Source organism: Hirundo rustica, chromosome 6, assembly GCF_015227805.2.
Source record: "Hirundo rustica isolate bHirRus1 chromosome 6, bHirRus1.pri.v3, whole genome shotgun sequence".
NCBI lineage: Eukaryota > Metazoa > Chordata > Aves > Passeriformes > Hirundinidae > Hirundo > Hirundo rustica.
Genome location: NC_053455.1, coordinates 60,574,686 through 60,598,604, shown reverse-complemented (window position 1 = coordinate 60,598,604; position 23,919 = coordinate 60,574,686). Strand labels below are relative to the sequence as shown.

The following is a 23,919-nucleotide window of genomic DNA, read 5'->3' as shown; positions in this document are numbered from 1 at the left end:
TTCCCATCCCATCCCTGCAAAGAGAGTATAAAATGCTATCAAATCAAAAGGTTCTACTACTTGTAAATGACTACACAAGTTGTAAACAGCAAAGAATCCAGTATCTTTGGTATAGAGACATTTCAACAGTATTTTACAACTCTTTCTTATTTAATTCTAATTAAATTATAGACTAACAGCAATAAATTCTCTATAGGAACCAAATATTTAGATATGAATCAAACCCAAAAAAGCTGGTAAAGCATAATGCTTTATTTTCTAATATCTATTCTTTTTCTACCTCCAGTGAGCAGCCTTATTTGTAATCAGTGAATGAAACACCAATAAAATAATTTTAATTATGTTCTTTCCAGTTTTTAAGACCACTTTTTAAAATCTGAAACACCTCATTGCATACAAATTTATGTAGTGATAGGATGAAGGGGAAAGGCTTCAAACTGAAAGAGAGCAGGTTTAGATCAAGTATTGGGAAATAATTCCTCTCTGAGAGGGTGGTGAGGCCCTGGGGAAGTTGTGGATCATCCCTGGAATGTTCAAGGCTGGGTTGGATGGGGATTGGAGCAGTGCGGTGTAGTGGAAGGGGATTGGTACTGGATGATCTTCAGGTTTCCTTCCAAGCCAACCCATCCTGTGATTCTGTGAGCTCCCAGCTCCCGCTGAACATTTTTGCCCCTGCAGGGGGCCAGCAGGGCTCGGTGACAGGGCAGGGGCTCTCACCTGGTTGTAGAGGGCACAGATGTGCAGGGCCGTGTTCCCCGAGGCGTTCTGCGCGCACATGTCGGCTCCGTAGAACAGCAGGTGCTCCAGGTGTTGGACGTGCCCGTACCTGCAAGCCTGGGCAGGGATGCAACAGTATTTTGGTTATTACACAGCCTAGGCAAGAGTTCCAGGTGAGGATTTCCAGCAGAGCAGGTGCTGTTTTTACTGAGGGTCTAATTTTTAGAACCACGCCTGGTTCTCTGATGGGAGCACGAGACACCCAGATGTGCATTCCTGTACCAGCTCCAATGTGGGTGCTTCAGGTACAGCAATCCTGTGCTTGAGTTTAACCATCTGATTATTTTGGGGAATGGCAGCCTAAGGGATCAAAAAAATACTGCCTTTGGAACTTTTTTACCCACTACTGTTCATAACTCAGATGTGACCAGTTTTTTGTCCTGCTACACTCCGGAACACTGCCCACCAGATGGCACTGAAGATGATCAGACTCCCAGAGCTTTTTCCCAAACTGCTTACACGCCTTAGAAGGAAAATCTGGCCAGAATCCAAGTAAATCTTCTTGGTTTTGTGATGGCAAGCAGACACACAGCATACACAGGGCACTGCTCCAAAACAGGCAGAAATCTTCAAGAGTTACTTTAGATGTCACACAAATAAAAGGTTAGACCCTGGATTTTTGGAAATAAACCTCTACAAAGAAGATTCACAGAAATTAGAAACTTTCCTGATTAGCAAATAAGCTTTATAAAAACCACAACAATTCTAGTCCTTGGCCTCTTTTACTTGACTTCCTTCTCTTCTATGGCCAAGCACTTCCTAATTTCTAATGTTTTGAACTTTGTGGTATCTCAGATCAGGATTGTTCCTACATAAATCAGAATTTAAGGTAAGAGATACAGATATGGAAATCCATTCAGTCTTTCTGAGGTACCTCATCACTCCTGAATCCAGTGGGAGGTACGGACTGACACATCCGGCTTGGATCTACAATTTGGAACAAAAAAGTTAAGTGGACGGCTCAGTGTACAAATTAAATCCCCGTCCTTCTTAATTCATTGAAGAATGCTTGAATTATTGATTAGTCAAACCAGATTGTTCCTAACCCATGCATAAACATTGATTTATTTAGGATTACAAACAATACAGGGGATTTGGAAAGCTCTATTTCATTATGAGAAATAATAATTAAAAAATATATATGTGTATGAGGCTGGGGTTTTAAAAGAGGGACACTTTCTCTGTATTTTCAGGGAGTCCAGATGGGGTAATACTTCGATGTAGACAATCCATTTCCTCCACATCCTCAGAAAAAATGGTAATAAAATTATTCCTTTCTTTTCCCCTACTCTAGAGATGGATGCAAACACCCTTGAACAGGACCCACTTAGTGAAAAAGCTCAGATTCCTGCCCAAATGTGGGTGCCAAAGGTACCTCCCATTTCTTTCCAAGAAAAGAAGAAAAAAAACCCCAAACTGTATACTAAAGAATTGAGTGCACAGAAAATAAAGTGAGTCAAGATGACCCAGGCAGATCTGTAAGGTTGATTACTTGTGTCTTTATTTATCTCATACCACAGCAGTTCCAATTTATGTAATTATCCAAACTCATCCCTATAGAGAAATGACAAACTCATCCCTATAGAGAAATGACAAAGTAGCTGCAATGACATTGGGACTGCTGGAATCTTTAAAGTTTGTATATTACTGAATTTATCACTATGCAAATGGAAATCAATAAAGCATTTACACACAGCTGCTGAATAACATTCAGGCACTTCTGGAGAGGACAGTGAGAGGCTGATAGATCCCAGCAGCAGGATCCTGAAACCAAATCTTCCTGTAAAGTTCAGCAGAGATGAGGGGAAAGCACCCTGGCAAACACACAAGGAGCATCACCAAGGACACTGATGCTGTCTTCTAACCAGAAGAATGAGCTACATTTTCCTACCCAAGTGCCACGAACAGGAATCTAAACTTCAAAGAGTCCGCAACATAAATATGACCAGTGTAATTTCTGCAGCAAAATCCACAGTAACCAGAGGATTTCAAAGTTACCGAGCACCACTGGAACGATTTTCTGCTTCTAAGTCACCACAGCAGGATGCAAGGTGAATAAATAAAAAGAAGTAGAAAAAGCAGATATAAAAAGAAGAATTTTTATGCTTGAATGTGCAGGGACTTCAAAATAGTACTTAACCTGAGAACACCCACGGCACATTTCCTCATGCAAGTCCAAAAAAACCGCACATCTTTCCTACCTGATGAATTTCTTGCCATCCATTTTCATCCTTGCAGCTGACTGTAGCGTGTTCATGGAGTAAGAGCTCACAGCAGAAAGGGTCCCCTCCCACCACGGCCGTGTGGTACAGCGGCGTCAGGCCACAGCTGTCCTTGTAGTTGGGAGATGCTCCCAGCTCTAGAAGAGTCTGAAAGCAATCACAGACTGTGAAAAATAGATTTGGGAGGGACTTCCACCTAGAAAGGGTCTTTACCTGAAAAAAATACCTGAAAAGGTACGTATAAGGCTGATACTTGACAAAACACTTTTTTCTCACCTATTTATCAGCTGGTAAGAGTGGGCCACAGCACGGACTAAGTTGAGCAAGAAATGACCTTGGAAGAACGAGGAGCTAAAGGAATCTATGGGGATGGCACAGAAAAGAGTGGCAATGTCCAGTTTCCATCCTCTCACTAGGTTCAGAAATGTCAGCTTTGAAAATGCTGCATCACCTTTGCAACACACTCACCTCCTGAGTTATCAAAAATGTCATGCAATTTGAGTATCTGTCAAAAGGGAATCAGCAAAAGCCATAAACCTAAGACTTAGTCTAAACCATCAGTGTGATTTAAGAATACCTGTTAAAATACAAAAGAAAACAGAAGACACTTTGTTAAGGCATAATGTGCAATCTATGCCACTGGAGGCTGCTTTCAAAGAGGTAAGCGATAACAATTCCTATTTCCTCAGGCAGATCTCAGTGTATCAATGAATAAGCTTAAATTTCACCACTTTTCTTCCTACCAGGAAAAGATAAACCAGAAATTAAAAGGCTCTTTATTGACAGCAAATGCCAAGATTTGAAAACCACAAGAAAGCACTAGAACAAGCACATCTTAAAGGATCTATGGAGGACAATACAGTAATTAACTGAAAACAGTCTCCTTTATGCTTTTTAAAAAAAAAATAAGATAGCACATAATTTGCTCCTGAAAGTGTTTACCTTGAGGGCTACTTGGTTCTTGGCTCTAGCTGCTTTGTGCAGAGCTGTCATTCCATCTTTGGCTCTGAAGTCTAAATGTGCTCCTCCATTTTTCAGGGCTTTTATCACTTCTACCGTATTGTCAAGCTGAGCTGCCAAAGTTAGGGGTGTTTCTAAGGAAGAGAATAAGATGTACTTAGAAAAAGGCTGAGCAAAATTATAAAACAAAATTACTTTATAAAATTATGTTTAAAATACCATTCAAAGAAAAGCATAAAGTGATCAGTGCTCTCCTTTAGACAGCAAAGCCCCACAGATTCCACTGGCTCAGAGTTGTGAAGGAATGTGTGAGATTCACCCTGCCAATCAAGTTAAGTGTAACTAACTCAAGGTTCTCCTTTATGCTGCTTAGTTTGGTTGTTCTGACCTCCGCTTTCTAAGTCGTGATAGTTTGGGTCCAGTCCTCGGTCCAACATCTTGGTCATTTTTTCCACAGAGAGATGGTGGACATGATCCATAAATTTTTTCAAATTGGCCTGAAACAAGGAATGAAAAATGAATCATCCTCTTATCTCAAAAATAAGATTTTGTCTAAAAATGAAGCATTCTGTCAACGGCTGTCAACACCCATTGTTGGTAATTGCTAACTCCTGCAGGAAATTGGGATACCTTGGTGTGAAGCTTGGCCAGCTGCTTTTCATCCAGGTTGAACTGTTTGTACACTCTTTTCTTGTAGCGAAACTGAGGGAGGAAAAGAAGAAGGAATTTTAAAACTTAGAAACTTAAAACTCGTAATATCATTTTCTGACCTTACCAGGAATATCATCCACAGAGATGATAGATTTAGGCAAAATTTTAAAAAAAATTTAGAAATAGGCTCAGTATTTCATGCAGTTTTACATAATTTAGGTGAAATTCATATCTTGTACGAATGCACTGAGATCAGTGGAGGTGTGTGGGAAATGAGATCAGGCTCTAGAATCTACAGAAATAAGAGAGAATTACTCTGAAATGAGCTTTTCCCCAAGGATTTCTGTGCACTTTCATTTATAGTCTCAGGAAGAAAGAGCTGGGAAGGCATGTCAAATTAAAAAATATCGATTTCAAAACTGCTGCATAGCATTTCTGAAATATGAAAAAAAGAAAAAAAAAAAAAAAAAAAAAAAAAAGGATACCTGGGAATCCCTTAGTCTAAGTAAGAGAAATTTGCACTGCACATGCGAATAGTTCTCCTGATGTTGAACCGGACTGGTTTTGTGAATGAGGTTCTGAGGATTGCCTCTCTTTTTGGCTGAAACTCAGTCACATTTTATCCATAGCTATAATTTACCATTCTTCCATTGTCCCATGCAGAATTCCAGGAATGCAGCCTGTCTGTTTGACAAGTGACTGCACTGAATGAGCCTTTAACACCAGCTTTCCACAAGATCACTTGAACACCCCAATTGCTGCAGTCAACAATCACGAAAGAATGACAGAAACAAAATAATCTGCTGTTTAATTTGCTTACAGCTGCAGTGGGGTCATCAGTGACTGAAACCCTGAAATAAACTCCTAGAAAAGGGAAGACCTGAAGCCTTCTCAGTGCCCTGGTTCTTTTCTCTTGGATTTGTGTTATAGTGGAGTAAGCCTATTAACTACACATTATTAATGGTTGATCTGCCACCATACAGGCAATATCAAAATTAATTAAATGCCAGTTTCATGCCCCAGTTTGCTCCTATACTGCGTGATCTGGCTCTGCTCCAAGTTTGTCCAGTGCCGTGAAAGTTCTGTCTAGCTGACCCCCAACTGCAGAGACTCTGCAGGAGCAGCAGACAGGGGGAAATCCCAGTGCACACCCTCTCCTCCCTTACTGCTTTCCCAGGAGACAGACAGAGGCAACTCTGAAGGATGGCACAGAGGGAATTAGGTGGGGTTTAAAAAGGCTTCACTGAGACAGAAAGTTTTCTCTGGGAGAAAGCAAAGGCTGCTTATCCAGCAGCTGCTCTGCTGCTATTGCAAACCTAATCACAGATCCAACAGCTTCACCTAGAACCTTACATTGCTTTATTAAATCACTGAATAAGATGCATGTCCTGTATCCTCAGCAAGGGAAAACTCCAAAATCTGTTGTCCCAGAAGGGCTGACTCTTTGCACCTTTTTGGGGATGAGCCAGTTCCCTGAGCAGAGATTGCCAGCACTTCTGTGAGCAAGGGTTCAAGCTCAGAGTTGCTGATAGACATGTCCCAGATGCAATTCAGGTGCATGCAGACACAACCAATGCAGCTTTCTGCACAGTTTGTATCAGAATAGAAATGCTGCCGATGTTGGATCTAAAAATACCTCAAGTGAAGGAACGCCTTTATTGACCGGCTGCGGGTACTCCCTCAGAAGTCGCTCCTCATCCAAAAACTTCCCATCTCTCCCATTGCTTGCAGGCTGGAAGAGTCCATAATTCAGGACATCTTTCAAACTCTGGTTCAAAGTGCACAAAATCCGCTGCTTTGCAACCCACACCGAAGCTTCTGGGTTAAACCGAATGCACTTCTGCAAAGAAAAATTATTTTAAGGAACCTGATTAGTAAAAAAAACATTTAAACAGCATCTTGCATTCTAAAATTTATAAATGTCACGAATAATTAGGAATATACACAATAAATATACATTGCTCAACAAGAATTCTGTTTCAGATGTGTGTTGATAATACCTAATGCACAAGTACTGTGAAAACACAGGACATCTCAAGTCCTTCCACAAACATCAGGGAACACACACATCCTTCCTCTGAGAGAGAGCGCCTTCACGGAAAACTTGTTCAAAAGGGATGTTACAAGGTGTTTAGCTATCCACTTGATCCTTGGCTGTCTTGATATCAGTTAGATCCACAGGGATTTCATAAAAAAAATTGTATTCAGGCAAGAACTCTACTTCCCTTTCAGCTACATTTATCTGAAGGTAAGTTTATGGAAGGAATGATAGAACGTGAAGCAAAAGACTTGAAAACCTTGACAGATTTTTTTTCCAGTTCTCTGCTTCTTACCAAGCTGGAATTGAGGGACTTGGGGATTTTAGGGATTTTGCCCACGCTGCAGTCACCAAAGTTCCAGCAGATGGCAATGCCTAGAAAGCAATTCGGTGCCTCTGATGTGTATCCTGAGCACAGGATGCTGTTTCTGCTTTAATCCTTTACGGTCTTCAATATAAAATGAGATGTCAGACTTTGTCACAAGTGAGGCTGGCTAGGAAGGAGCTTTCATTTCCCTTAGTTGTTATACATTTCAAGACGTTTTGTGAAAAGTTTGGGGCATTTACATGTTGAAGGGAAGGAGAGAGGGACACAAAGTAGATTATAACAAGTATTTTCCTTCCCAAACATCACAGTAGTTACAGTGTTGAATTAGCAGCAAGGCCAATCTGTTTGAAATTCCTGTGTTCCTTCTGAACCTCACTTGCCCCAGACTCCTACAAGGATTCACACTACAACACAAGATTCAGACTCAAACATCAGTAAAACTGTCAGTTTCCAGGTGCGTAATAATCTTAACTTCTAACATCATCCACACATACTGAAAGATTACAATGAGTGTTATTCAAACGGGAGGATAATTTCGAAGCTACATATATTTTCTTTCTTCCAGGAATGTGTTTCTCACATGAAACAAAGTAATTTTGGACTTGTATGACACTGTTTTGATTTTAAAAATACAAAGCAGTGACTTCTGATCACAGTGTAATTAAGTCTGCCGGTTTTTAATGCACCTGGAGAATCCAACATGTTCAGTTTTGTTCAGTGCATTCTTGTGTCCTCTGCTCCTGATGGCAGGCAAATATTTAACAAACTAATTCAATGAGAGTCCCAGCTCTTCTGGTGGTTCATAAGAGACAAAAGTGGGCTTATTGGGGGGGGAAGCTGATTCCATTAGCAACTTAGAATGAAACAAGATCAGTTATGCAAAAAGTAAATCAATAACTGGAGAAAATTTTGCTACCAAAATGTTTCAGGCTGAGAAAAGTGAAACTAGTGAGAAAAATTACTATTTATGCTTTCCATGAAGCCAGGCAGGATAGAAGTGGAGCTGTTACCCCTCTCTCAGAGGCAGGTGCTGACCAAGAGGATAAAAAGGAGCACTCAGATGCCGCATAAGGTGCATTTTCCATCAGCCTGTCCCTGGAACAACCCCACTGTGCCACTTCTGTGTCCTCCTGGCAGCCCTCCAGGCAGGGAGCACCACAGCCACCCCCCTCTATCCTGCATTAAGTCATTACTTACTGCCACGCTCTGCACCCTGAGGGACATCAGCTGAATCACAGCAGGACCTGCACACAGGCTGCTCTAGTTATGAAATAAGGAACAATTCATTAGGCACGCATGGCGTGGCAGCCACAAGAAAATGAGGCGGAAGCAGTGTCCAAAAAAAATGGACAACTTTTTCTAATCTTCAATGACAAGAAAAAAAAAATTAAAGAATAATGATAGTTTAGTGACAAGGAACTATAGAAACACATGAAAAAAAGATGTTTTGCACTGAGAGATACATTCACTGTAAAAAAAAAAAAAAAAAAAAAAAAAAAAAAAAAAAAAAAAAAAAAAAAAAAAAAAAAAAAAAAAACCACACAAAGAACAGCCAAAAGAAAAAAAGCCCTGAGTGGCTCAAAGTCACTGTCAAAACAACACCAGGCCCCTCAAAATGCAAGTGTAGCAGCAAGACAGAATGTCAGCACTGGCTGCTGAGATGCAAGGCCTGTGTTTGGGATGTGAAAGCTCCTTGGATCACCGGAGACACGGTCAATTATAATCTTGCATTCCTGCACGCTGGTGAGAGCAAAGTCACTGAGTGAAGGGCAGGATGGGAAGCCAGGGAAAATACAACTGCCCCCAGCTGAAGGGAAGGCATTAATTCAGTAGAAACAATGCTTATGATACAGAATGTCTGAGGGATAATATTTATCTGCTTAAAATCAATCAGCAAACACACCTTTCTGCTTGGCTGTCAATCACTCAAACTGTGCTGTGACAGAGGGACACAAGAAAATGGTTTGTAGAGCTGCCTCCAAAAATATGATTGCCAGGATATCAAAATATGAGTTATTCCTTTCAGTGGGACATGTTGATATTAAGGATGTGACAGCTAAAAAGTGGGAAACACAAATGAGATCTTGGCATTGCAGAAAGGAAAGGGAGCAAGTTGCTCATTTTGGTTTGTGCTGTGTTCAGCTTGATTCTCTGCTGAAACTCTGCTCTCCTGCATCAGTCTGCACTCAGGAAATACAGAATTCATGAGGAGACAGATCAGAAAAACCAGTCCGGCCAGGCTGTCAGCAGATCACCTGCCTGGATCAAGGGCATGTGAACAGATACAAGCAGCACAATAGTTCTCCTATCAAACCGATGATAAAACAAGGAAGAGCAAAGGGAAAGCAGCAAGGAACAATCAGGCACAAAGTGGGATACAGAAGAATACCTGGGAAAAGTGGCAAAAGAAAAAAATCTGGAGTATCCATGAGGCAGCACAGACTGGAAACGTGTGAAAATGGAGGCATCCCAGGTAAAAAGGGGACTCCAGCTGCAGTTGTGACAACTGGGTTCCTGCTTTTTTGAGGTAAAAATCGCACAAAGTAAAACAAAGTGTTTTTTCTGAGAAGACAAAGCACTAAAGGAAAAGATTCTTATTCCTAAAAACCAACAAATTATTTAAAAAGTTAAAAAAGCAATGCAGAAACAGAACACCAAGAAGTGGCTCCTACTTAAGCTGCTGCTGTACCAAACTGCCACTTACCAAACAACATTTTGCATGGAAAGTCCAATATAATTTTAAAAACTCCAAAAACAGGAGGAGGGAGGAATCAGTAAATGCTCATTATTGCAGTGGAGCAGCAAAACAGTCTTCAGCAGACCCAAACCCATCTCAGCCTCAGAATTTAATAAAATTTATGGATCTGAGCATTTTGACTTAAAACATAACCCAGAGGGAGTACAGGGTAAAACAAAAGAGTGGAACAAACACCATGTGTTGATAAAAAATGATGAAAACCTTCCTTAAAACGACTGGCTGACAGAAATGTTCTCAGTGTCTGTGGCAAAGAGCAATTCTGAGCACAAAACGCCATCGCTGTCAGAACATCAAGCTAAAGGAGATTTTCTTGACAACAGCTCCAGAAGAGCCAGACTGATTTCACTTATAGGCAGCATCCCCTGGGATTTGTTCCTACATGCGCTGGAAAAGGAAATGGATACAAGATGGTTTGGCCTGGATTCAGACCTGATAATGTATGCTGGATAATACAGCTTTTTTACCACTCTCCTTGTGACTGCGGAGGGCTTTCCACGCTCTCCATTCCCTCAGGAATTTTACTGAGCTCAGGAAATCTTTCAGCTGCTCATTTAAATATTCTCCACCCTCCTGTGAGAAGGATGACACTTACTGAATACAGGTCATGCACAGGGGCAATAAGAAATGATCATTTATACCAAGCAGTGTTTCAGTAAATTGGCTTATCACCTGAACTGGGGAGGAGACAGAAAAATAATTGATATAAGAACTGGAAAGCAATTGTTCATAAAGGGCTCTGTATGAACTTGTCAAGGCTCACATTGTCTACTAAGTTTCAAAGGAGAATAAAAGAGCAACAAGACAGACTTCCTACAATAAGTGGTAATTTGTAAAGTTTTCCATGGCAGCACATCCTACTCTTGGTGCTTATCTCATATCTGCAGTGAAATAAAGGCAGTTTGTACCACAGCCACTGTAGATGAGTAAACTTTATTCTTTGGGAGCTTGGCTAAGGCTTCAAAGCTTCCCAGTGGGCTGAATTTTATCTAAACCCCTAAACTTGTCTTCCTTAGAAAAAATATAGTCTTGATCATACTCCCTAAAAACCAAAAAAAAAGAGCAGAAAACTAAATTATGTTATTTCATGCTTCTTTGATTAAACAGACTAATTTTAAACACCTCGTATGTTAAATTAATTATAATTATAGAGGAAATGGGACCTATGTTTGCTCTGGCTTGTAGTGGTACAACAGCTCAAACTCTGATCTTCTTCACAGTTTGTTCCACTACTTTTAATCCACCAATATTCCTGTTTGCTAACCTGAACCCAGGTTTCACTTTCCTGCACAAAGTGTTTGTGGGCTGATAAATTAAATAAGAAATACATCGGCTGCCTTAGAACTGCTTGAAACAATTCAGTCACTTTTCATGTAGAGTTTATTGAAAAGGACAAAGTAATACAAAAATAAAGCAATAAAAACAAACAAAAGATAAAATTAATTTTAAAAATTGTCTCCATAGTGTCAGTAAATAACTTATTATTGATCTAAAAAACAGAGTAATTAAATAAGAGGGCTTCAGGAAGCTACTATCCCTGTGGTTTTAACAGCAGAGTAAACATAGCAAGAAAAGCTGGTATTTCCATTCCATTTCCATGGATCTATTCATGACAGGGTCACAGAGGGAGCAAGCTGGTAAGATCATCAAAGAGGAGCTCCAGAACCACACCTGAGGGCACAGTGTCAAAACATCTCTTCCCTGTCAGGCTGCAGCCAGCCCATCTCTATCATTCTAAAAATGAACTTAATTAAGAAGAAAGAAGGAGTTTCATCTGAGATAGATCTTCCATGGCAGCAGGGTATGATGCAGCTCCTACACGTCAGCACAGAATGATGTGTGTGGCTCACATCCATAAAATGGATGTGATTTTATAATCACCTAGGAAATTTCAAAAGGCTGGTGCCACCAATGAAAACCCCGGCAGCAGCATTCAAAGAGACCTGGGGTAATCCAGATAATTAATAATAAACTCGGACAAATTGTGGTTCTAGATGGAATCGGTCTCTCCCAAGACCTTTTCCAGCATGACCCTGTTATTCCTATCACAGCACTTGTGTTGGTTTCTCTGGCTGGAAAGTTCAGAAAAAACAGCCTGTAGTAAAGGCACGGCAGCAAAGGAGGAAGGAAAGCTTTATTTGTGCTTCTCTTTCCTCATGTTTACACCCTAAATGCCACAGGCTCTCTAAAAGATGTCTTTTGTGTGGCAGGGTGACAGCGAAGGACAACACCTGTAGTAAAGAGAGAGAATTTGATGACATTTTGCAGGACCCCAGTCTAGTGTCAATCACAAACTAACTCATGAGAAGAGGAACTAGAGAAGCCATATATATATATATATATACATGAGGCTTTCATAGAGTTATTATGTGATTTTTTGATTCAATCTTCATCTTCTGATGAGGTTATGGATTCTGAAGTCTCTTTCTCTTACCCAAAGTCTCTGAATTCAGGCCAGAGAGATAATTTGCTATATGAACACGGCTTTCATCAGGTTAGCACACTAAATCCACTCTCTTGGAAGGGATGGTGCCTTTAGTTGAGGCAACCAGTCAGGTAAACCACTAGGGTACAAAGCATAGACATTAAAATAAATCATGAATTTTGTCTGTAATATGTCAAAAAAGAAAGTAAGAAAATGGAACAGATGTGCTGCAGATTGAAGCCCGCAAAGCTACTCATTAATTTCACTTTGTTTAATTGCAGTACACTCTGCCTTACCGTTTGCTGCAAGTCAGGTATGATAATTCGAATCACTAAAGTGTTGCTCTGACTGTCTTCCATTCTGCTGCTTGGCTTTTCTGCAGTTGCTCTGATTGTGTCATAAATAGTTTCTTCTTTGGAGCTGTCTGATTCAGACTCAAGAGAATAGTCAGAGAAGCTTTGTGCCATTTCATCTTCACTTGATGTAGGGCTGCGAGGCATGGTAAAGTTTTTTATCCTGCCAATACAAAGGAGAAAAAGAAAAAATAAGCTACAGTTCAAGTCCTCAAAATGAATCAGCTACAAATTTTTTTCTTCTTGGAAATAACATGCATTTAACAAGGAAGTTTTACGGTTTATCCTCCTTTTATTTCTTTCTGTCAATTATGTGGGAAGGCAGTGTAAAGGAAATAAATCTAGCTACCAATTTACTAGAGAAGAGGAAAGGCAGGAGAAGGAAAAAAGAGTAATAAAAAAGATGATCATCCTTCCCAGGCACACCCAACCTCCCAAAAGATCCAGAAAGAACAGCATAATTACTCAGTCCTGTGCTAACCAGCCCTGCTGTAAACTGTACGAGGAGCTAGGTCTGGCTTTGAAGCTTCCTCCTCCCAGCGAAAAGACATTTCAGGGAATTAATGTAAATGCTAAACTAACATCATCCCATACATCAAGTATCTGCACAGGTGGGGCTTTCATAAAAGTCAGTATTCCCCAAAGAGTGGAACCAACAAAAAAATGAAATCCTACAGGGAGCCAGACAGACACAGATGCTGCTCTGTGTTTTGTGGCTCACACAACATAATTTTAAACCAACACCACCCAAATCTGTCCCTTATACGTACTCAGAGTTTGGAAGCAGTTTTAATCTGTGATATAGCTTAGGCTAAAATGAAAGTTATGCTTATTCCGGACTAATGATATTTGTAATCAGGGGTCTCACACTAAGAACAGCAGAACATTTTCCTTCTGGGTTTTTCCATCTACAAGAGCAAAATACTCTTTTTTTTTTTTTTTTTTTTCCCCCACAAACTCAAAGCTGCTCCAGGAAATGAAAATTATTATTCTATGGAAAAAATGGAGAAAAACACGGTGGGAAAAAACTGAAAAGACCAACAATAAACTTTGTGGTGCTTGGACATCATGTAATTTTTTAGATTTAGGAGGCCAGAAAAAAATGTGTACAGGTTTTCTATACTGATCTCTCAGGCAGATCAGCCCATGTAAATAAAGTCAACAACAGCAAGGGATAAAAGAACATTTTTTATCACTGTCTAACATTTTATTTCAAGCCAATTTAGTTGAAGTTATTCCCTCTTCTCTGCCCAGTCACTGTCCCAGCAGTGACTCCAGAGCAGGGACCAAAGGCTACCACTGTCATTTCCTATTTTAATATGCCCATAAGTTGGCCAGGCAGTGGTGAGTCAGGCCTGAGGCTGGAGGTCAAGGACAAGCACTCCCACAGCACATCACACATCCCCACATCATCAAGCCTTATTGTTGCTTCTGATGAAGGATAATTCCAGTGTTGTTACCCTCAGCTATAATTGCTAATGAAGACAAAACCAGCGCATTCAGAAATCTGAAAGCAAGCCAGTTCACAGCAGCTTAATGCAAGGCTTTATTTACAAAGGAAAACTCTGCAGGGAATATTTCATTTTTTTTTGCTGCTTCACTGAACTGTAGATTAATGCTGCTCTCCAAAGCACCTTAAGTCAATAAAAAGCATAAACATTTCCATGGCTTCTCTATTTATCTGCCACTGCTAAAACATTCAAACCCAAAACACAGCAGGGCAATATAGAGAATTTAAGGGCATGAGAGGTACAGGCCAGTGAGTGTGAGCAGAAAGACATCACATGGTTTGTCTGTCCCTAAAGCCACCTGAGAGTGCAACAACTCCATGGCAGTGGATTCAATAAAAGGCAGTAAACTGCAGCTATACAGCAGCCAGATAAAGAGTTGAGTTAGGAGGAAAAAAACTTCCCTGGGTTTTGGCAAGCAGATTTTCATGCAAAAACTGCCCAGGAATATCTCATTCTAGAACAGGAAAGGGAAATCTCCAGCTGAAGAACCATCTCCCAGGAATCAAGCCTTTAAGTTTAATAAATAGTGGGACAAAGAACTCCTTGGAGACTCATCAACAAGGCACAAGACACCTAATCTGGAAAATAACACACAAGTAAGAACAAAGTCTGTATCCACTGTGGCAAAACAAACAGGATCTGGGCCCCACCAGCACAGTGGAGAAGCAGATCATCTAAACACCATTTTTGGAACAAGACTATTGGAATGCTGGAGAAAATGGCAATTTGTTTGGATCAAGTTGTTGAAGACCCCACCATATGTTAACCAGAGCCACTGGCTCACAGCTCCCATAGGGAAAGTGTTATCTTTTAGGGACTGTTTCACTTTTGCCCCAAGGATATTCCAAAATATTTTTCCACTACCAAACTTAATAAATCAGGAAAATAAGGCAGGTTGTCTGGCTTACTAATTAATACTTGTATAACCCCTGAAAATATTGCATGCCATGTTCCTAATTCCTAGGTGGCAATTCATTTGTTCAATACAGCTGAAACATACATTAGGTTTATTGTGGTTGTCTGAGATGCTTTTTCTCCTTTTCTTAAAAAAAAAAAAATCCAAAAACCCAACAGATCACAGGATTCCTACGTTTAAACTGGTCATGTTTTTTCAGTGGCTGCTTTTGGTGTAGAGAAGTGCTAGGTGCTGACAAGGCTCTCTGTAAATGAATAAAAACAGATGTCATTATCATCTTGGCAATAAACACAAAATGGAAAGTGTCACGCCAACAGGGTTTGTTCCACCTCGTGTCCTCTGTCCAAATTTCTCCACTCATGGACACTGAGTGTGTCCCAGCTCCAGGCACTGTCCTGCCCTGGCCTCTGCACATCCCCTAAGCAAAGCAAGCTTGAGCTGCAGCTAGGTAAACACCCCTTTTGACACAAGAAGGCCACAGAAAAGCAGGAAGACAAATGAGAGAGTGGAAGGATGGCTTTGGACTTTTCCCACAGCGCCTTGCCCTTTAGCTCGGCAGGAGCAGCAAGATGTGCCCCCAGCCTCCGGGGCTATGGCCAGGTGATGTTTCACAGACCAACAGGCCAGATGAAAGAAGCAGAGCTCAGACTGCTGCCTTCCCTTTACAAATGTTATTTTTAGATTTGTTTTTTCTCTGTCCAGCCCTCAGCTTTCGTAAAATCTGCTGGAATTTCTTATTCTGCCATTTGCTGCCACAGCACCATTAAGGAGAGTTTGAAGCAGCCCAAATCATGACCATCAAACTTGCCTTTTTCCCTAAAAAACAGTTCTAAAAACCTTTACAAGACCATTGTGAAAAGCTGGAATTAAATAGTGCACAGGTAATCAAACAGGAAAAAAATCAACTCCCAGAATTCACTCTCAGGGTGAAAGGTGTGCTGCAGTGAGTGCAAACAAACACAGCAGGGGAAAAACCAAGAGCAGCAACAGGTTAATCTATTCTTTGGAGCTTTAAGGTTGTCAAACATCACACAAAAGGAAATTAATAAATACATATGTTTACATTTATTTATACCTTAGCTATTGTAAGCTTGATGTGAAAGGGTTTAAAATACCTTCAACAAGGGAGACATACCAGGCAGGGGATCTTCATTGAACATCCATGTATTATCAGATAAACCCACTATAAAAACCACATTTGAAAACCTTCAGCTTAATTATGGCTCTGTGTGATTTTTGTCGACCCTGGAAAGCACCAAACCCTCCCGGTGTTGTTTGTCCCTACAATACACCTGAGGCACAAGCACCAAATGTCTTGTCCAAGGCCACCACGGGCAGGTCTCAGAGCAAGGTTCCAAAATTCAGGGCTCGCGGGCTCCTAGTCAAGATAAGACCAATCTATTTTTATATAAACACCCATTTGCACAATAGCAGCCCTGTTGCCTGCAGGGAGAATCCCTACAGGCTGCTGTTGTCAGGCCAGTTACAAACCTACCTGTGGAGTATCTGGGATACAGAGTGAGCATTGTCACGGGCTGAGTAATGCCATGAACAAGACTGTGAGAAAAGTTATCTGGGAGAGGAACAGTCACGGCCAGAAAGAGGTGCTTAGCAATTAACTCTGATGGAAAACTATTCAGGAAAAGGATTTCTGTATAAAACCTGCCAGAGCTCCCAACTCTCGGATTCTGTGGCTTTGTTCAGGATTACACATATCAGCTCAAGAACAAGCTTGATGAGGAACTAAATTAAAATGCTGGACACGATTAAGCATTTTCTTTCCTAATTGTAATGATATTAAAACAAAAATGCACTTCAGACAGAGCTGAAGGCAGGGGTTTGAGTCCCAACACACCATGTATTTCACACCTCCCCACGGTTGGGCAGAAAAGGCCACGCAGAAGAAAATTTTGAATTGAAGACCAACTCCAAAGGGCAATTTGCAATTTGATGGCTTCAAGCTCCCTCTGCGTTCCAGCTTTAAAGCTGTCAGTAAACCAGCATTGCCTCCCAAAAACCAAGCCCATCCTCCTTCTCACCCGAGAGCACTCCACCCCTGTCCCCAGACTGCTTTAACACAAGTAAGTCAAGCAAAACAAAGCAGTGATCCAGGTCAAATGCCAGCTTTTTTTTTTTTTTATGTTGTTGTTCAGGAGGCTAGTTTCAACATCCATCATGCCTCTGAACTGGATCACTACGCAAATGTTTGCAGAAGCAGCAGGAGAAAGATGGCACAGGGCCAGAAGTGAACTGCCAGGGCTTGAAAAGGGCAGAAGCACTTCATCCAGAGGCAACATTAATGTTTGCCAGCACGGAGTGGATCTGAAACACCACTGCCCGAGCGACAGGAAAGAGACCTCCACAAACAGAGCCATCTGATTAACCTCAATGGAAGTGTCATCAGCACCCAAATTCCACAACTCTAACCAGGGCAGGGCTGAAAGCCACAGACACAAAACTCAGCCAGGTAAATGCAAAACCTAAAAGAAAATATCTGCAAGAAGAAAGCCAGCACATGCACAAGGAGAGCTAAACAATCCACAGCAAAACTCCAGGGAGACGAGACACTTGGAGCTCCCCTGGTCTTCCAGTTCCACCAGACAGGGACAACACTGCCCCCTGATCACAGTTTTATTCCCCATTCGGCAGTCCCTCACTTAAATTCACCTCCTGGTGATGCATTTCTGATCTTTCTGTTAAATAACTATTCTGTTAAAATATTTATCTGAAACACTCAGATAAATATTTTAGAAGATGAGTGCTGACACAAATACTACAGTACCAGAGTGATGAGCAAAAATTCCTCCTGTACTTTTCTCTGAAGCTGTTGTTTCTCCTTGTGGCATCTCATGCTTCCAAACTGAATTATCGACTGGAAATCGATATTCAGAGTCAATGGTCATATCCATTGATTCTCATCAGCACCACCAGGAAATTGTTTTTACTGCTCTGTTAAAGAGCAGATTGATGCAGCCCTTGATTTCTTTGCTGGGTGATCAGCACAAGTGTCAAATTGTTTTGCAAAAGGGCAGAGTGAGACTTCATCCCACTTTTTTTTTTTTTTTTAAGGAAACAAAGAAGAAAATTGTGTAAAGAAATTGTTGAACCTGCCACTTATTTCTGAGTTCTCTTGTTCATGTATATTTGCACAGACTTGCCAAGAAGAGGCTAAGCCCCATTAACATTTGGTATTTAGAGTCTTAAATGCCAACATCATATGATTAAAGGGGGTCTGTAAGCAGGTGTTTTTTTATTATTTTCATAGTTTTAAACATAGGGACTTCACCATTATCACTGCTGCACGCACACAAGATCTACACAAGCAGCCTATTTCTGCAAACACAGGGTAGTTTTTCGAGTTTCTTTCGTTACCAAGCAGCTTTGGATGCTGGATTTCTCCATCGTTCTCTGTCTCTTCTACTTAGCATTTATTTTCCCTGTAAACTATTCATCTGGTCACAGTATCTCCACGGAAAGGCTGAAGTTCAGCCAGGCAGATGTAAAAAGACATTTTGGGGAAGGATAGGTACAACGAATGCACAAGACAAGCAACTTCTGCTGCATGAGGCAGGCTGGAAGACAGGCAGAGAAGAAGATGTAGAAGAAGCTTTCGAATGAAAGTGGAATTTCAACATGAAAAACATCTGAAGTAGGATTTCAACATGAGAAAACAGAACCTGCTGGCAGGAAGAGGTACCAGGTGTAAAGATTTAGCACAGAGTGGAGCAGTAAAATTGGTTAGAATGGATAAAAATATTAAGAAAATTATTCAAACATATTGATAGGGGAAACATAGCAAGTATCTATAAATGTTAACCAGCACAGGGAAGTTTGCAGTAAAGGCCAACTCCCAGTGGCAATATAAGTTCTTAAGTGGCTTCTTTTAAGCCCCTGCAAGGTTTCCAGAGCAGTTCTGGCTGACCTTTATTTAAAGGTCCTTCTTCTAGACAAGGAATTAGGCCCAGCCCCATGAGCCTCACAGAGGTAACTTCCAGGCTCTGTTCATTTCTACAGCTGCTTTTAGCATGGCCTCTAGTTTTTGTATTTATTAGAATTTCTGCTTCCCAAACAGATAGACAACAGTGCTCCTAAGGCAATCTTTAAATACTCCTTGCAGTTGAGACTATAGTTTACTTGTGGCAAAATAATAATCACTTTGAAGTATTAAATAAGATCCTTACAGGAACAGCATGCAGTTTGAAAATTCACCTGTTTAGTAGGTATTGATCCAGAATTCTAAATCACTTTTAACAGGTGAACAAAAAAAAAAAAAAAAAAAAAAAAAAAAAAAAAAAAAAAAAAAAAAAAAAAAAACCACACACTAAATAAGTAGCAGCTAAATAACTCATTCAAATGGGGTGGAAAACAACAAAATGTTTGAGGAAATGCACCAAGCACATTGTCCCAGATACACAACCTGACTTGCACCCAAAAACTGAGATGTCTTCTTAGACTCAGTATGGTATTCATGAGCAAAACAACAGCCAAGGTATGAAAAGCCAACATGAAACATGGAAAAGTTTATCCAGTTGAATCCAGTTCCAGATTCAGAAAGGTATTCTTCATAGCATGACAGATTTACATAAAATATTACAAAGAAATTCTTTGCTGTGAAGGTGGGGAGGCACTGGTTGCCCAGAGCAGGTGTGGGTGCCCCATCCTGGAAGTTTTCTATGACAAAATAAACTGCAGATGTGCTGACCGAAAGAAAAAAATTCCCCTTCACTTATCCAAACCAAGAATGCAACAATGTGAGTAGTTATGATATGTTCTTGAAGTAATGCTGAAGTATTACACCATTTCAATTTTTAATAGTCACTGTCTGTTTCTAAAGAGATGGATAAAATGGTCATTTAGGGGTGCCCACCAAATTTCCTTACCAAACAGAAGCATGTAGGGCAAGGCATTTTATCTTCCAACCTTTCTGCTCCCAGCCTCTGCTTGCACATAGCTACGTAAATATCAAAAAGATTATGATACGTTGGAAGGGAAAGGACATAAGAGAATTTAAAGAGATTCACAAAAAGAGTCTGAAAATAAAAAATCAGAGCTCGTTGAACATATTTACCTCGGTTTCACATCCCTGATGGACAAAGCAGCTTTGTTGCCTTTAATTTGCATTAGATGCTTATCAACCTCTTTCCTCTTTACCCATAAAACATTTTTTCTGATAATTCAAATACAAACAGAATTAAATGTTAACAGAGAAGCGCTGCTGGTGTTTTGTTATGTAGATTAGATCAAGCCCTGAGACACGTAAAGTAGATTCCCTCTCCTCCTTGCACACGTCAGCATTTAGAGTTTGCTGTGAAGTTTAACCTGAATTTTCCTCAGATGAGATCCTGGTGGAGGCTACTGTGTCATTTTATTTGCTGTGTTGACAAAAATAGCCTCATTGTTTGCTTTAGTTTAATCAATGGAAAAACATGCCAGTTTAAAAAAAAAAAAAAAAAAAAAAAAAAAAAAAAAAAAAAAAAGCACAAAGCTTCAAATATCACAGAATCACCAGGTTGGAAGAGATCTCCAAGATCATCAAGTCCAACCCAGCCCTAACACCTCAACTAAACCATGGCACCAAGTGCCACATCCCATCTTTTTTTAAACTCATCCAGGGATGGTGACTCCACCACCGGGCAGGCTATTCCAGTAATTTATCATTCTTTCCACAAAAAGACTTTTTTCTAATATCCAACCTATATTTCCCTGGGTGCAGCTTAAGACTGTGCCCGCTCGAATAGATGCTCTGTTTTTCTTATAAAAGGATGAGTTACCTTTGGCTGAGAGCTGGTACAACAAATAAAATCAATTACCCTTTCTCCTTGGGTATGTTGGGTTTTTTTTTTTCTCATTTAGTTTCAGCAAATTCATTTCTATTTCAGCAGAAAACACCCCCTGAGGTTTGCAGAGGACACCAAGTGTCTGCAGATGGGATCCGGGAGCACACAGCTCAGACTCTCCAGGTCTGCAATTCTGGCCCAGTCCCCTGCCAAAGAGTCTGTAGGGGAAGTTTTCACACCAACTTCATTTCTTTCCTTAATCCAGGGGGAAGCAACAAACAAATGGTGACCCAGAAAGGATGGAGGAGAAGCGGGCCAGGTGAGCAGCCCTTGGTTTAGCTAACTCCAGTGCAAGCAGAGCCACGTGCCTTGTCCTCACCATCCCTCTGCCCATCTGTGTCTGTCTGCAGCGAATATTCCTGTTTCCCAGGGACAGATGGTGTCCAGGCTTTTCTTAATTGCAGAAAACCTTCCCTGATTTCTTTTTTTTTTTCAGAGATAATTTTGAAAAAAGAACTCCGCAGACCTTTTACCTGCATCTTCCCCAGCTATTCTCCAAGAACATCTTGGGCTTCAATTTATACTCCAACCTGTGTTCATGGCACGACCAAGGACATTTTTTAGGGCTTTGTAAGTGAAGGATGGTGATGGCAGACTAGGGAAAATACCTGCAGGCTTAGAAAGGTTAAGTGATCTGCCAAACTGACCCAGGCAGCACGGTCACTCTGTAGAATACCTGAGAAATCATTTATTTTCTTGACCTTTGAGATTTTTGATCCAATTCATTTTACAGATAAGAAACTCATTTTTACTGAATTATAGCCAGCCAAAAATTAGGCAATCAACCCAATTAAATGGATTAAAAGAGCCAGTTTCCTCGCTGATTAGTAAGATTAAATTATCACCTTCAGTAGACAGCTCGAGAAACAAAATATCACTTCTTAGGCAAGAAGAAAACAGAATGTGATCCAGGTTTGTAACCATTAGGCAAAAGAAAGGAAACAAAAAATAGAACAGCGTTATTGTGTGAAAATACAGATTCAAAAACTCTTCCAGCTTTTGCTATTTAAATTCCAGGTTTAGTTTGGAATTTAATATTAAAAATAAATAGTATGCTAAATCACTCTGGGTCAACTGCTCACAATACCTTTAATTTAGAGACAGTTTAGGATATCAACAAGGCTGTTTTTCTGAAGTATCCCTCTCTCAATGCAGAATGAAAATATATTCAGCCTCCCTGAACACAATGACCTGGATTCTTTGCTGTGTCTTAGACTCAGAGAATCAACCAAGTCATTTGGGTCACAGGGGTCTCTGGAGGACTTTATTTCAACCTCTTGCTCAGAGCAGGTCCAGCAATAAGATCTGCTTGGGTTGCCTGTGTTTTTATCCAGGCTTACCTGGACAATCTCACTGAAGCCAGCTCTTTTCCAGGCTTACCTCACTCTCTTCTTGCAGGACAATACTCCAGCCCTGTTCTTGCTGGCCCTCCACAGAACCTGCTCCAGTTTGTCCCTGTCTTTCCTGTGCTGTGGTGGGTCCAAAACTGGACACAAGGTGCAAGATGTGCACCTTGTCGTTCCACAGAGTGCCAAGTCACAGCTGGTACCTGTGCAACTTAGTTTGTCATGGAGATTCAGGCAAATTTCTGGATTCATTTATACCCCTTTACAGTGATTTTTTTCCAAAGTGTGTTTTCTACCTGTTTGTGTGTCTAATTCAGTCCCAGGTAACATAAGGCCTCAAATGAGGCTGCTGGAGAACCAGAAATACTTTAAACAGATTTATTTCTAATTGACTAGATTTCATGTTGATTGTACTCCTGGAAGTCCTGATTAAGTGAATTCATTACCATTTATAATTTCTTGACAGCACACTTTGGAGATTCCAGCCATGGAAATTATCACAGTCTAATCAAGATATGCAAACTGAATATAAAAGCACTTACAAAAAAACCCCAACTTGATTGAATCAGGATAGAAAATAATCCTAATAAGAAAACCAGCGTCACTCACACTCCAGGCATACTACTATCAGTTTCTGCCTGATATAAATACAGAGAAAGTATTTAGGAAAAGACTTTATCAAATGTTCCAAAGGAGCAGCTGCTGATAGAGAATTTGACAGAACCTCCGCGAAGGACACCCACGTGCGACCATGACTAGGAACAGCAAGCAGTGATGCCCAGGAACACTGTGCTTGGAAGGGCTCCTGGATTTCTAAAAAACCAGGGGCTGGGGTGACCCTGTAAGAGACACCACACTCACTTTGCTGCTCCAGTGCCTCCAGGTGGGTTGCTGGTGGGGAAAAACTGTGATGCAAAACTCATTTCCTGATGCCGCCAGAGACTGTACCTGGTCAGAGGGGAGAAACAGCATCCAGGCAGCTCTGTAATGCAGCTGAGCAGGGAAGGCAATAATTAAGCCCATCATGTGAACCAAACCCATCAGGAGATACCCATTAATGAGATTTACAAAACCCCCTCTGCTTTGCCGTTTGAAGGAACAATGGAGGCAGAGCCAGCACGAGAAAAGACGTTTTCAGCACTGACATAAAACTAGAAATACTTTTTCTTCACACTTTGAAAGAAAAGAAGCATTAAAAAGAGATTAGCTGTTAGGTTTTATGTCTGCTTAATGTTCTCCCACAGCTTTTATGTAACCTCCCTCACAGCTGGGTTTGGGTGTTTTTTCCACACTTGCCAGCCCTAGCTGCCTCACCTCAAAAGTTTTCTACAGTCCTTAATAAATCCAAACTTCTCCAATCAGTTTTCCAGTCACACATGGAGAGTAACCACTTCTGGATATCAGCTGAATTGTCTTACATTCTTCTGAAAGGGGGCTTATATAAAAGAAGGAGAGTGGCTTTTTCCACAGGCAGACAATGACAGGACAAGGGGGAATGGTTTTAAACTGAAAGAGAGGAGATTTAGATCAGGAAGAAATTGTTTACTCAGGAGCTGGTGAGGCCCTGGCACAGGGTGCCCAGAGAAGCTGTGGCTGCCCCTGGATCCCTGGAAGTGTCCAAGGCCAGGTTGGACAGGGCTTGGAGCACCCTGGGATAGGGGAAGGTGTCCCTGCAAAATTGAACATTTCAGCCAACAGAACACAGTTATTCCCATCAACTCAACACATTGTCAAACACAACGCTTAAAATCCAAATTTGCACACCTGTTCCTGCACCTCTCTCTTTAGACTGGTGTGCTT

General features: G+C 40.8%; 1 protein-coding gene across 2 annotated transcripts in view; it reads right to left on the bottom strand.

Moving 5' to 3' along the window:
* SHANK2 (SH3 and multiple ankyrin repeat domains 2) overlaps window positions 1-23,919 on the bottom strand; it is a 274,396-nt gene that overhangs the window by 232,042 nt on the left and 18,435 nt on the right. For both annotated transcript variants that reach the window (XM_058420947.1, XM_040067120.1), the window contains exons 5-12: window positions 22,981-23,067; window positions 12,453-12,672; window positions 6,247-6,450; window positions 4,590-4,661; window positions 4,348-4,456; window positions 3,942-4,093; window positions 2,979-3,146; window positions 718-834 (exon numbers count right to left, since the gene is read on the bottom strand). In XM_058420947.1, the coding sequence (XP_058276930.1) occupies window positions 718-834; window positions 2,979-3,146; window positions 3,942-4,093; window positions 4,348-4,456; window positions 4,590-4,661; window positions 6,247-6,450; window positions 12,453-12,672; window positions 22,981-23,042 (1,104 nt within the window). In that variant the 5' untranslated portion in view covers window positions 23,043-23,067. The remainder of the gene's footprint in view (window positions 1-717; window positions 835-2,978; window positions 3,147-3,941; window positions 4,094-4,347; window positions 4,457-4,589; window positions 4,662-6,246; window positions 6,451-12,452; window positions 12,673-22,980; window positions 23,068-23,919) is intronic.